The sequence below is a fragment of the Gambusia affinis genome, linkage group LG14 (assembly GCF_019740435.1).
Source record: "Gambusia affinis linkage group LG14, SWU_Gaff_1.0, whole genome shotgun sequence".
NCBI classification, from domain to species: domain Eukaryota; kingdom Metazoa; phylum Chordata; class Actinopteri; order Cyprinodontiformes; family Poeciliidae; genus Gambusia; species Gambusia affinis.
Window position 1 is genome coordinate 12,259,176 of NC_057881.1, and position 14,029 is coordinate 12,273,204.

At 37.4% G+C, this 14,029-nt stretch overlaps 1 protein-coding gene across 7 annotated transcripts; it reads left to right on the forward strand.

Annotated features, from left to right (window-relative positions):
- The first annotated feature begins 8 nt into the window (after positions 1–8).
- Positions 9–12,693, forward strand: zgc:136493 (uncharacterized protein LOC692276 homolog). 7 transcript variants are annotated; one of them, XM_044139428.1, is made up of 9 exons: positions 9–83; positions 2,722–2,766; positions 6,794–6,829; positions 7,153–7,278; positions 10,404–10,785; positions 11,575–11,746; positions 11,824–12,002; positions 12,081–12,177; positions 12,259–12,693. In XM_044139428.1, exons 4-9 carry the CDS (start codon positions 7,162–7,164, stop codon positions 12,413–12,415), a joined length of 1,104 nt encoding a protein of 367 aa, XP_043995363.1. In that variant the 5' UTR covers positions 9–83; positions 2,722–2,766; positions 6,794–6,829; positions 7,153–7,161; the 3' UTR covers positions 12,416–12,693. The 7 variants fall into 7 exon arrangements, with proteins under 7 accessions (XP_043995363.1, XP_043995362.1, XP_043995361.1 ...); XM_044139427.1 differs by lacking the exons at positions 9–83; positions 2,722–2,766 and adding an exon at positions 4,998–5,108; XM_044139426.1 differs by lacking the exons at positions 9–83; positions 2,722–2,766 and having other exon boundaries at positions 6,616–6,829.
- Positions 12,694–14,029: the final 1,336 nt, after the last annotated feature.

A 14,029-nucleotide genomic window follows, 5' to 3' on the forward strand; every position in this document is an offset into this window, starting at 1 on the left:
ATGGGAGGCGGCGTTGTCCTGGCAACAGGAGACGGCACATGAATGGCGATTAGCTTGAGAAGTTTTCCTTTCACAGAAAGTTGGTGGGTTTTCTGTCAAATATCTCTGTTTTGTGGAAAATGGCGCTTAAAAAAGGAAAAATTACAAATGCTCTGTAATAATTGTGAGATACAGAAGATATTGTCATAATGACTTTAAAAGTTTTTGAAAACTGAAATTCAAATCTTTTAGAATTTATGATTTTGTCATAATTCGTACTTCGAATTTGAAAGTGGAAATTATGTTAGACATTTAGTTTGACTTTTTGAGAGCCAACAGACTAGTAATGTTAACAAGTATACGTCTAAAAATATTTGTAGCATTTCAGCTTATCTTAAACAATTTGATTAAGCCATAATATAATATTCAATCAAACGAGGTTAAACAATGTGGAATACTGTCACCTGTTTTTAATTTGTATATTGACGATAATGGTACTACTATTTGTGATATTAAATAGGGTCAAATATTACATTTTGCATCTTTTCATTGAGCAGACCAACAGGAACTTGCTGGTTCTCATTGGGACATTATGATTCAAGGAAAACATGTAATCATCATATTACTGTTGACTATTAATAATTATTATATAATAATTAACCCTCATTTCCCCCCCACATTACTTTATCCCCACCACATTCTCTGAACTTTAGCATGGTCACTAAAATCTTTATGAGGTGAGGGTCTAAAGGTCAGTGACATTTAATCCATTGGGCCAAATATTGTTGGCTTCTAGACCTTGGATGCATCACTTTAATTCTAATAGCAAAATAGATCATTCATCCCAGTTGTCCTATGTGGCTAACCATAATCTTTTTGCAGAAGATTATGTTTCCATGTCATAAAACTCTGGTTCATATGATCAGGGTTGATGTCTGTGGCAATAATAGCAGGCAGTGTTAGGCAGTAAATATGTAGGGAAATTTTTGGTATGCAAATTCAAACTCTGCCCAATGATGCTAAAGTCTCTTCTTCTAACGTCTGCTATGTTTCTTTTTATGCTGTTTTTTTTTTGGTTCTACTGGAGATTTTTATCTGAACATTAGAAAGGTAATAGACGAAGTGATACTAATTAAAAATCATCTGTAAACTATAAAAAAAATACATACAGAATAATATGCTAGATTTTCACCCCATCAGACTATTATTCTATACTTTTTTTACACTTTAGTTTTGCATGTATTCTGAAAGTCTTAGTAAAATCTTTAGGACAGAGTCCAGTTTCAGTCAGTCCAAGGTTATAATTTCAATCATTTGCAAGAAAAGGATTTTTCATGTTCTGAGAAATTAGCTTATTTATTTCTGAGTATTGCACTCTGTTGCTGCTGATGATGATGATGAAGATGAGAGAGCTTACTGGTGATGACCACCATGTGGCCGGTGTTGCCCTGTACAGGTGTTCCTATGCAGGCACATTGAGAGGCAGCATGCTTTGGCTAAGATGATTAGTGGAAGTCAAAGCCATGCTGAGCCTATTCTGTTGCTGTTCCAAGGAGCGTTTTCTTAAGGGCTATAGGAAGTACGCTGAGAACCTCTCCCTCCTCCTGTGTCAGCAAAACCCTGATCACATAGACAGGTAGAGCTGATCCAAACCATGCAAAAGGTATAGAGTTACAGTCCCGGTGAATCTTACAGATATGTGAGTCTATGAGTTGAACCACGCCTTCAATGGCTCCTAATAAGAAAATGATGATAAACCGGAATTAACAAGGCTTTATATGTAATGCAAGAGCAAAATATTGCAAAAATAGTTGTAGAAGTGATGTTGCATTCAGTTTTCTGAGTGTACAAAATTAAGAATAGCACCTGCAAATCCAACCTGTGGGTGAAAAAAAATAAATGTGAGTTAAAACGGAGGAATGGAAGACATGCATCTCTGAAGGATTTAAATACATTTTATGGCAAACCTTGCAAAAGTATGCCCTGTGTCACATTCCGATAATAAACATCAGTGTATTTAATTTTGATTTTATGTGCTAGACAGCACAAAACTGGCGCACAATACTGAAGTGCTAGCATGATGCCTGGCTTTTAACATGTTTTTACAAATTAAATTGGCAAAAATGTGCAGTGGGTTTGTATTGCTCCTTTTAATGTGACGTCCCAATATAAAATCCAGGAGAATGCATTGTGGTTAAACTGAACTTTCCTGCATATGCAGAACACTAGAAACCTGCACATCACCATGCTAACTGGGAACACGAAGGGTAGCTTTATACTATAATGTTCGGACCTAAATCTATTTAAGAGTCTCTGGAAAGACTTGTTCACAGCCCATCTTGAACACTCTGACGGAAGATGAGTTTGTTTTGAAGGAGATTATAGAGACATATTCCACAAGACTTCCAGTTGTAATTACAGCAAATGGTTTTATTGCACAAATTATTTTCTCAGGATGGGTGACTGATTATTAAAACGCTTGCGCTACACCTTTCAGGTTTGCTTTGCGTTGTTGCTTGTTGCATTAATTGCATTAAATGTTACAATACGATGAGGTTGCAACATCTCAGTATGTGAAAAGGTTATAGGGGTATGAAAGCTCGAGTTTGATCATAGTTCAAATTTAAGGCAATATTTCTAAAAACAATTTTTAAAAACTGTTTCTTTGATTGGGCTAAGTTCATGTGACAAGGCTGCATTTGTGTCAGTATGTTACAGTAAAATGATTCAATTCTTTTTCAGGAAGCTTGAACAAGTGGACAGTCCTACTATTCACTACTAACAGAGGTGAGAGCTCATCGGTTAGTTGAACCCTGAGGGAAAGTCCCAGAGTGAGTGCTGCAACCTCTGACTAATAGGTTTGCATAACATTGATTTGATTGGCTCTCCGGTGATGAGTAAACCCCAACTCTACACGGCTCTGTATGTGTCCTGCACACACATACAGAGCCGCGAGGCCTGGCGTGTCACAGCTCAGTCTTTAAGCTGGACAGCCCATGGCTCTGCACGGGCTCTGCCATTAGGTAACAGCAGATTTAGAGGCAAGGCTGGGTAGCAGGTAAAGATTGGAGAAGCCACTGAGATGAACAGGTTGAGAGCCATCAATCTCCTCCTGATGATAATCTGTTGCCTAATCAGACAGAGCTAACCTCTGCTGGAGAGGAGAGAAGAGTTTCGAGGTGAGCTAAGTTCTCAAGCAGCCCTCCCCGTGTGGGAACACTGTGATCTTATGGGGGAGGAAAGCCATTCGTGGCAAACATCGCATGTTAGTTTGTGAAACTCATGAGCAGCACTTATGAATGTCAAACAACAGCTGCAAGTCAGAAAACCAGCAGGATTTGCTAACTTTTGTGTGTGGAGCTAACCTCTATCATCAACACAACAAGCAAAGAGCAATGCATTTCTTTACCAATCACAAATAGAGACTTTGTGCACCACTGCTTTGATAAGTCAATCATAAAAAGTACAAAGAAGCACTTTAATATCACTGTGCTTTACATACTAGATGGATCATCAAACTTTCTGACTTACAAGTAAAACGTAAAACTAAGTTGCATCATGAAGCATTCACTGCTGTTCACTGCCAGATGAGTTATATATTTTACTTTTTAACAGACAGCCAATTCAATTAGGTCACAACAATGTTATTAGGCACACCTGGTAGGTGCAGATTTGGTTCATATTGACATGATAGCTTCACATAGTTGCTGCACATTTGTCAATGGAGCGTCTGTGATGTGATTCTCCAGATCCCTAATTTGCTCCGCTAAATTCAGATTTAATGACTGTTGAACATACTGAATTCATTATTAGGTTCCTGAAACCAGTTGTGGCCATAAACGGATAGGCAAGGTCAGAAACAATACTCAGGTAGGCATTTAAACAGCGATTGGTTGTTGTTCAGGGGTCTGAAGTGTACTGAGAAACAATCAACACCTTTGCATTATCACCGCCAGCCAGGAAGGATAGATCCATGCTTTTGTGATGTTTACGCCTATTCTGTCTCTTTCATCTGAATGTCACAGCAGAATCTGCGACTTGTTGTCACTGGAGCATTTTTCCAATCTGTACTAACCTGACCTAACATCTTCAGTATTTCTGTCAGCCTCTTCGATCTATTTCCCCCCAATCTTTTCATTAATGGTAGTAAATGATACATTTTTTAAAAATATTTTTGTTGTTTTAATATTTTTCTTGTCACGAAACTTTTCTCGCATGAACGGCACCTTGAAAAAGTCCCTCCTTCTACCACCTCAAAACCAACTTAAACACATGCGATTGTCAGAGATTCTGGTGTTGATAAAATACTGTGCAGCCACATAAAGCACACGCCCTCGTCTCGCTATTCACAGCAGCAATCAGGGGAAGCTTGCAGCGCTGCACACAAATAAAAGCAATCTGAAACTTCTTCAGACCACAACTGACAGATAAGTTGTATTTGTTACTATCTGGTTCTTGTACGCCCCACGCCCCGCTATGGTTGCCGTGGGCAACTGCCTATATGACCCATGTGAATAATGACCTGTCTGAATATTTCTTTATGAAATGGATCAAGGAACAAAAACTAAATATTTCTTTATGTAGAACACGACAATGAAAATCACTGCAAAATAAGCATGTACACATATATTGTTTGTGTACAATATATGTGTACATACACTGTTTCAGTGTATTTAATGTATATATTTATACTTGTTGCAAGATTTTAAACATATAAGAACAGAGCATTTAATATTTAAAGCATTACATATGAAAACATTAAGTTAACTTGTTTAATGTTAGCAGAAATCGATTGATATGTTGAAATATTTATCTAATGGTTGAGGAGATAAAAAGAGATTATTTAGATGCAAACTTCTGTTCATCCTCTATTGGCAAATGTTATCTATTGAGTCCTGAAACTGAAAACGAATAACGCTTACTGGAGCAGACAATGCACTACATTATCAGTATATAAAACATGTTGCACTTGTTTACTGTTATTTGTATCTGCTCAAAAGATGCCTGGGAGGTAGGCTTTGCAGTGCAGTTAAGCTGAGTCAGGATGGGCCTGCAGACTCACGTCAGCAGTCTATTACAGAGTTTGTTCAAGGACTATCACAGCCGGTGCCACATTGTGACGCCACAGGGTAAGATTTAAAAGCTGCATGCATACGATTTCTGATACTGAAATATGAGCAATATTCTCACATTACAAATTATGGAGTATTTCTTGAAAAAAAAAAGAAAAAGAAAAAAAGCTGAGTGCTTTATTCTATTTTCCTTTAAACACAAACTCAATTCTCCCCTCCAGATGTGGCACAGTAACTCTTACTTTATAATATCTCTGCATGGATTGAGAATACAGTGTAATAAAGCAGAGGTAGAATTCTTGCATGTACTTGATGACTCAGCTATTTGCTAAAACACCCCCTGCTGTTGCATGCTGGGGCAGATGGAGACTTGGCTGGAGATCAGAACTGGCTTAATGAGGGCCTGAATGACTCCTGGCCAGTCCAGGTTTACAGCCTTCGTCACGGGGCGTCACATCTCAAGGCGAGGAGATACTTAAAGCGCTGAAACAGAAGGTGAGGGCAAGTGAGGTGGAGGGAGGTAGCGAGAGAGAGGAGAGGGATGGGAGGAGGAAAGATGGAGACAAGTGAAGAGGAGAAGTGAGGTGGAGCGATTATGTAACAGTTAAAAGCAGGTAAGCCATCGATCAGCACACACGGCCTTCCCTAATGCTCCCACACATGGACGAACACTGAGGGAGTCGCATCAAAACCGACTCCTCAGTCGTACTACCACCTTCCGAACACAGTGCAGTCAGAATCAGTACTTGCAACACTTTGTAAAAGAATGGAGGGTTCAGTCCTGCAACGGCTCCTCCAACCCATTATGGAGCCCCAGTGTAAGCCATAAAACACCAAGCAAGTGGCGTACTCACAATCAACAGAAATCAAGTTTAATGCTCACAACTGAACGCCTGTTTTTGCTGTGCTTTGATTTTTAATAACCTTTTATTAAGGATTCAGCATAAGAGTTATTGATCTGATTAGTGAAGACTAAATAAGCTGAAGGATTTTATTTAAAAATGAACTGATTGAAGATTTTTTTTGGTGCATTCATCAAAGTTGATTAAATCATCTACAGATTTTATTTTTCAATATTTCACCACAGTTTATATCTTTTGATGAGTCCATTGTTGTAAATATAATGGAAAATTCTTCTGCAGAAGCAGATTTTCATCGACAAAACTCTAAAGACAGGGCTTGTGCTGCCTCCAAGTAAATGTCTTATTGCCACCTAGTGGGAGTTTGGACATGTTCAGCTTTGCAGAGGAAATTTTGTTGATTTCTCCTGATCATTTATTGGCTAATTTTTCCTCCTGCAAATTTAACAACACTTTTTTTTTTTTTTTTTTATCTGTGATGGTTGAATGTTAAGGAAGTGTTTTTTGCTTTGTTTTGGCAAAGTGTATTGACTCTGTCAAAGCCAGCAGCTTTGCTACAACTGATTCCTAGCTTGTACAAATTGAATTAGCATAAAAGCATGAAAAATAAACACCCTTAAAGTAAGTGTGTATGTATTATCAGCCACATGCACTGTCTCTTTATGGGCAGTAAGTTAGCTGATGACCTTTGATCAGTTTTTTTGTAATCACGGCCATTCGGTCACCGGGTTTAATGCTTTCTCTCTCTCTTTATTCTAAACAGGAGGGAATAGTTCACTGCAGCCTTCAGCTCAGTTAAAGATATAACATCTACATCCACATGATCAGATTAAATTTTATCCAAGATCTTTAAACTAAAGCCTGTTGTTTCTCCCCAGTCAGAAATCAACAGAGCCGAGAACAACTTCAACTGAATAGGTGAGAGCAGCACTGACTCTTCATGAACTGATACATGAACATTATCAGTTCATGAAGGTTGGATATTATTAACCATCTTGAAGTATCTCTGTTATTTACGCTTATGCATTTTCTCTTTGAATACTAGCATGTGGATGGTAAATGGACATGACACCAGTTTATTCTCCTGCATGAGAACAATGAATTTTATCAAAATGCATTTTTTTAATTTATACCCATGCAACCATGTTTGCCCTTTCCATATAATTTTTGTCTTCAGTTTTTTTTATTATTATTAAATCACACACAAATTTTTATCTTTTATTTTATTTTATTAATATTAGCCGGTTAGAATGCAATGTCTCCGTCAAGTCCGGTGCGTGACAAAACTCCGGGCTGCAGCTCCAACATCCAGGCTTCTTAAAGTGACAAACCTACTCAGATCTGTGAGCACGCTGCAGCAGAAAAAGGTATTTCTCTATCGCTTTGCACTTTATTGGCAGAAGTCTCATCTAAACACGCAACATTTATATTTTCAATATTTCAATTATAGATAGAGGTGCAAATTTGACACTTTTAATGGACTCTTAATGCAACTTTTAGTGCAACTTTGAATTAAAAGTGTCATTATTTACCGAAAGACACTTCACGACAACAGTCATAATCATTCATGAAGACTCCGTCATGCTCATAGCAGATGTTATATCATGTTTATGACAGTGTCGTGTCAGTCTTATGCACGCCCCTTTAAATAAAGGGTTACCAGAACATCATAATGAATATGAAAGAAAAATATTCATTTTTTTATCAAGACAAATCTGATGCTTTGAGCTTTTGTAACCTAGTAACCATGTATTAGGTTTTTTGCCACTCATAATATTTTACGTTTAGACTTTTTACATATCTTTGATGGCTATCTTCATGTTTTATGAACAAACTTCTTGAGGTTTTCTTCTTGCTACTATTCAACAAGGGCCACTTTATGGAGGGCACAACTAATTCTGTTTTTGTGGACAGCAATGTCTTGTTAGGTTTGCAGTTGCAATTCCTGCCTTAAAGTTCTTCATAGCTTTATCTCCGATCTGTCGGCCTTGATTTTCTTGATAGTTTTTGGTTATTAATGTTCTTCAACAAACCGCTGAGGCCTTCACAAAAACACAGGATTTATGAATTACACATAAGTTTAATCATTTTACTACTAATGGTCTTCCCATATTTCGTGGTTGCACTGGATTTCAGTTAGAGGTATTAGAGTAAAGGGAGATTTCTACAAATACATGCTAACTTGTTTTTTTTTCCCTTTATCTATTCTTGTTCTTTGTCTTCCCATAGTTTTTCTACAAAGATCAACATATAACATGCAGCTACCCTAAATTTGGGTTTTTTTCTTTTTTGTAACATCTAAAACTAAAACATGCCATTGTTTTCTTCAATGTAAAAATGACAAACTTACTAAAACATATATTTGTATTAGATGAGTTTTATTCAATTTGACTGAAGGCAAAAATTACTCTTTGAGCTGTAAAGTTTGCAGAAAACGCTTGTGAGAAAACGTGAAGTAGTCCAAATTTGAACTGTTTTGCTGGCCGCTGTACTGGTGGATGCATCTGAACTAATTTGTAACCAGAGATACAAAACTGGTTAAACTGGAAGCTATTATCTATCAGGAGCAAAGTGTCTTGAAAAGCTAATCCAAGTAACTCAGACTCATCACACTCCTTTCTGCTCTCCCACCTTCTGTCCAGTTAAGTGTTTTAAATGGTAAACTCAGGTCAGTGTGCCCTGTAAATGAATTCAGTGAATTATTTTCTAGACCCACTTTCTCTTGTTCAGAGCCACATAGTTAATGGATCATGGATTGAAACATTTTACAGTTAATGCAGAAACCATATGTCAACCAGTATTTAGAGTTATTGGTCTAATACTATGTAATATGATCTAATTTATGTGTACACAACCATTTATTAAAAAGAAGGAACGGTAAATAGAAATAGCGAGTGTCTTATGATGAAAGCCAGTGTGCTTTTCTGTCTTACTGGGACACATGGATATTTTATGTCCAATTTTTAAACACGTAACCAAAGTGGAAGAAAATACTCTTTTGCGAAATATTATTTTAAATTATTTCCACTTAAAATGGTTGTAATTTTTGCTCTTTATGAAAACCATTGAGGCCAAACTACGTTTCTCCTGAACGTTGACAAAGATTGGAATCTGTGGAAGAACGTTCTTTAGACAGATGAATTTACCTTTTACATATTTAGACAGAAGAACAGAAGACATATTTATGATAAACCAAATTGCGGGAATGAACTTTACACCAACTGTGAGGCACAGAGATGGAGGTGTTATGGTTTGGGGATGTTTTTCTATTGACCTGGACAGCTCAAAGAATTGTAGTTCATCAAAAAGTGTTTGAGGAAAACGTGATATAAAAAAAACTAATAAACATAAAGCTAAAGCAGAACTGTTCATTATGACATGACATTAACACCCAGAAATACCAGTAAATCCACCAATGAGTGACTGAGAGCTTAGAAATGGTCTTGATGTCCTTGTGAAGCCGATAATGTTGACAAAGCAGCTTGTTGTATCAATTAAACTCTGTATTTATTCTAATATTAGAGATGCTTTTTACATTCTACAATGAGCTTCCATGCTGTTGTACAACAACAACAACAACAACAAAATTATTTTTTTCTCTCATCTCTGTTCATACAGAAGTTGTTTATAAATTACAAATGTAGGATATAATCCTACTCACTGGTCCGTTTATTTTAAGACTTTTATTTTGAAGCCCTTAAAGTTATTGAGTAGTCCTTCCTGGTTGAAGGGCAGACAGGAAGTGGCAACAAGAGTCATTTGTGAGTATTTACAGTCTGCTCCTAGTTTCATATTTAGTTTTATTCACAGCACTCAGCTATATGTCATAACTTATTACTTTAATATCTTGCAAGAAGAAATATGATCTGTTATATTAATTTAGTCATTGTCAGCTATGTTATGGCTTCCTGGGGCTCTGAAGTTAGTTTAAGTCACTCTGCTTAGAGACCAGCAATCTTACAGACCTAAAGCTGCATAAAAAAAACTAACAGCTTTGTTTATGAAGAATATCTCTTCATAAACAAGAAGAGATATTCTTCTCTTCTAAACTGTGAGTTGTTGATAAACTCCCTGAGATAGTTTATCAATAACTCACATTACCCTGAGACTATTTTAGATTTTATTAACTTACAGTGTTTCATAAGCATCACTAAATAGTTGCTCACATCTTTAAGTGAATTTCTGATCAATCCACAAAAGGAGCAGGATTTTATTAGACACAGAGAAGACTTTTTTTTTCCCCCACACTGTCTGGTAATAGTTCAAATTATTTGTTCCTATTATTGCCAAAATTACCTGTTGAACACTGAACTGCAATCTATAAACAGAGTCCTGATGTCACCTCCTGGATATCTGAGATGTGAAGGTTTTTGGTGCTGTTGTTTTCTGTCAGTCAGTTTGCTCAGGCATGTTGGTGGCAGCATCATGCTTTGAGGATGTTCAAATACCAGCAGCCATTGTCTGAATGTTCCTAAATGTGTTCTTATCCCGGCAGGAGATGGCAGACAACAAACCATGGGTTCTGATCTCAGAGGTTGGGGACAAGGGTATCCATGAGGACCTCGTTGGCATTATCAAGCAACACTTCCAGATCATCTGCCTCGAGGAGTTTCTACAAAACCCGGCCTTACACGGCCCTAAAATCCAGGGCATGTTTATGTGGTACTACAGTCCTGCGGCCGAGCCTTCCCTGATGAGCTGCCTGCCGTCACTGAAGGTGATCGCCAACGGAGGAGTGGGCATCGACCATCTGGACGTGCCGTACATCAACAGCTTTGGGGTGAAGGTCGTCAACACTCCCGGCGTGGTGAGCGACGCCACTGCAGATATGGCCATGGCGCTCCTTCTGGCTTCAGCACGGCAGGTCGTAGAGGGTGAGAGCAATACATTCCCCTCTTATAATTATTCTCACTCCTAAAATACCTCATGATGTACTGTTTACTTCAGCCCAGGGTTAAAGTGGAGAAAGACTGAGCTATTTGGATACAAAGTGTAAGTTAAAGGAACACAGTGCCAACATTGGAGCATGGTAGTGGCTGGATTGTGCTGTGGTGTTGTCTCAGTACCAAAATGTGGATTGGAAAGGGATGAAAGTTGGGCACAATTGGGTGTTCAACAAGAAGAAGAAATAATTTCACACAAAAAATGGAGGAAAAAAATCACATGGGTTCTGAAGGACTGCAGAAAATGGAGATGACCAGCACTCCAAAAACATGTACAAAGGTTTTAATGTGGAAAAAATGCTTTTACCATCAGAAAACTGCCTTTTCTGATGGGAAAAAACCAGGTGAACACCTCACTCAAGAATTGGCCGTGTCCTTAACTTGCTAAGAAGATTGATCCAATATTCAGCTGGTTATGTAAAAACCTACAAACGCTTCCCATTTTGTTAATGGACATTTACCCTTTTATTAATAGGAGCATGTATAATTTTCCCTTTGTCTCGTTTAAAGGAAATCCATAGATTGAATGGCCCCAAGTCTTTTTTTTAGCTCTACCATCATTCTACACTCCAAATAGAAATACTCAAACTTAGATGATTAAATAAAATTATTACACAATTAAAAGCCCAGAATTAAAAGGACCACACCCACTTGTGGTCAAAATTATCTGCCAATAATCTGAAAGCTTGGTAACATTTTTTCTGGTTTCTGTCTCTGCAGGTCACCTGGTATCAGTTAACCCTAAGATCACCCAGGCACCACAAAGCCTTATGGGAGTTGACGTCACAGGTTCAACTCTGGGAATCATTGGAATGGGACACATCGGGTATAAAGTTGCTCAGAGAAGCAAAGGTTTCAACATGAGGATCCTTTACCACAACAGAAACAGAAGGTCAACTTTTGGACCGCGATATGTCAACCCAAGAAATGGAGGCGGTTCATAAGATCTTTGATTCTTCTGTTGTTTAGAAGTATCGAAGATGAGCAAGCAGTCGGGGCCAGTTACTGTGAGAAACTGGACGACCTGCTGAAAGAGTCCGACTTCGTGGTGGTGGTGGTGAACCTGACCCCTGACACCACCGGCCTCATCAGCCACAGAGAGCTGTTACTCATGAAACCCACAGCAACACTCGTAAACGTCAGCAGAGGTAATGGAAAATCTTTCTCCTGGACTGAAATTCAGAAGAACTCGTTCCTCCACCAGGTTGAATCGTTTTATGTTTCAGGTCTGGTTGTGGATCAGGACGCGCTAGTCAAAGCTCTTACGTCTGGAACAATACGAGCTGCGGCTTTAGACGTGACTCACCCCGAACCTCTACCCAGGTACCCGCTATTTGAAACTCTCCCTCCTCCTTTGTTTACACATTATTGCTAATGTTGGCTTCATCTGATGGGTTTGTGCAGGAATCACCCACTCCTCACCCTCCCCAACGTGCTGATAACACCCCACATTGGGACCAACACTGGTGGGACAGTAAGAAAGATGATGCAGATGATGGTGGACAATGTTTTGGCAGCAGTGAAAGGCTTGGCTGTTCCTAATGAGGTCAAAGCAAAATAAGTTCCTCTTCTGGTGACAAGATCAAGAAAATATAATCTTTTGTCCTTTTCACTTGCAACTTTCACACGTTGACCCAATTCTTAGACATTTTGAGCTGCAATCCTGTCAGTTTTAGTCCTGCTCTTACTCAGGAAGACATTTATGTGCAGAAAACATGTCTCTTCATAATAACTTAGATTTTGTGTGTCATGAAGCAAGCATGATAAATCCACTGTATTTTCTTGCCATTTAATCACTACCTTTATTACTATGCATATGATAATAACAAATAAATATGAGAAATAAAATTATGAGCTTAAACTTATTAATGCATAGTGTTTTCCCTTCAATGTGATTTAAGAGAGCTGCATAATTATTGTGGTCTAGATTTTTTTCAAATTAATATAATTAAATATATACTTTCCTTTGTTTGTTTACTGTTATTTTCTTGTTGGGATTGTCAAGAGACTAATCAGAATCTTGAAGCTAATTTATTCAGTTGAAATATTTTTCTCCTCATTAATGTCATCATATAATGATGGTGGTGTATGTTTTATTCTTTATGTGTAATATCAACAAAGTGATTCTTAAAATTTGACACTTTTGTTGCAATCTTAAAACATTTGAGACCCTGATAAAAAAAAATTGTTTCTGTCTTTTAAGTAACATTTATGTGGTCCAAATGAATTTTGTTCTGGACTCGGGTCAGACTGGTCTGCAAAAAACTTTAATTTTACTCTCGTGAAGCTATATAGAATTTCAGCGTATGGTTTGACTCACACTGCCATGCAGAAAAAGGAAATTTCAACCTTCTAGCAGAAACTTAAAGGTTTTTTATCTGGTATTTGGAAGTGTTGGAGAAGTTGGTACAAAGGCTCAAGGTTAGCTTCAACAAACCACATTCCTTTTATTTAAATTCTCAGGTCTTTCAGCATCACTGCCAGTCTCTTAGCAGCCTCTTTGACCAGTTTTCTTCTTGTCTTCCTATCGAACATGAAGAAATCTTGTTTTTATACTGTGGCTTTTTCCCCATATTTTTTCCAATAACTCATGACTACCATACATATTATGAGTAGGATTTCTTTCAGTGATATCTTTATGATTCTTTCAAACCTCAACTCAGCTAAACTTTATTTTGGATCAAACTTGTGCAACCAGGTCTTTGTTTCTTTCCTTTTTGTTTAACTCAGATCATGCATTTTATCATGTTTATATCATTTGTCATCAATCTTGCTGGTAGATTGTTACAAGTACAGCCTTGGTCACTGGGGTGCAGTTGAAATAAATACAACTTTTTGAACTATTGGATCAGTCTTAGTTTGAATTTGTTCATGATGGATTGTAATGTGAATTATCAAATAATAAAATACTTAAATAGTTCTTGAGAGTTATAAATAATTTCTACTTTTAATAATTTAACTGTCTATTTCACATTTGTGAAATACACAGCTAATTACAAATGTAATTAATTTCTCATTTATTTTTTTACTTATTTGTCTTGTCAATAAATCTTGTGATGTATTGAAAGGTCATTCAAAGCACTACATATTGAATAAGTTTCAATATGTTGGTTTTTTTTTTAAATTGGACTGTGACACTTTTGGCCCTAGATAGTATCTAGATCCCGGAGAGACA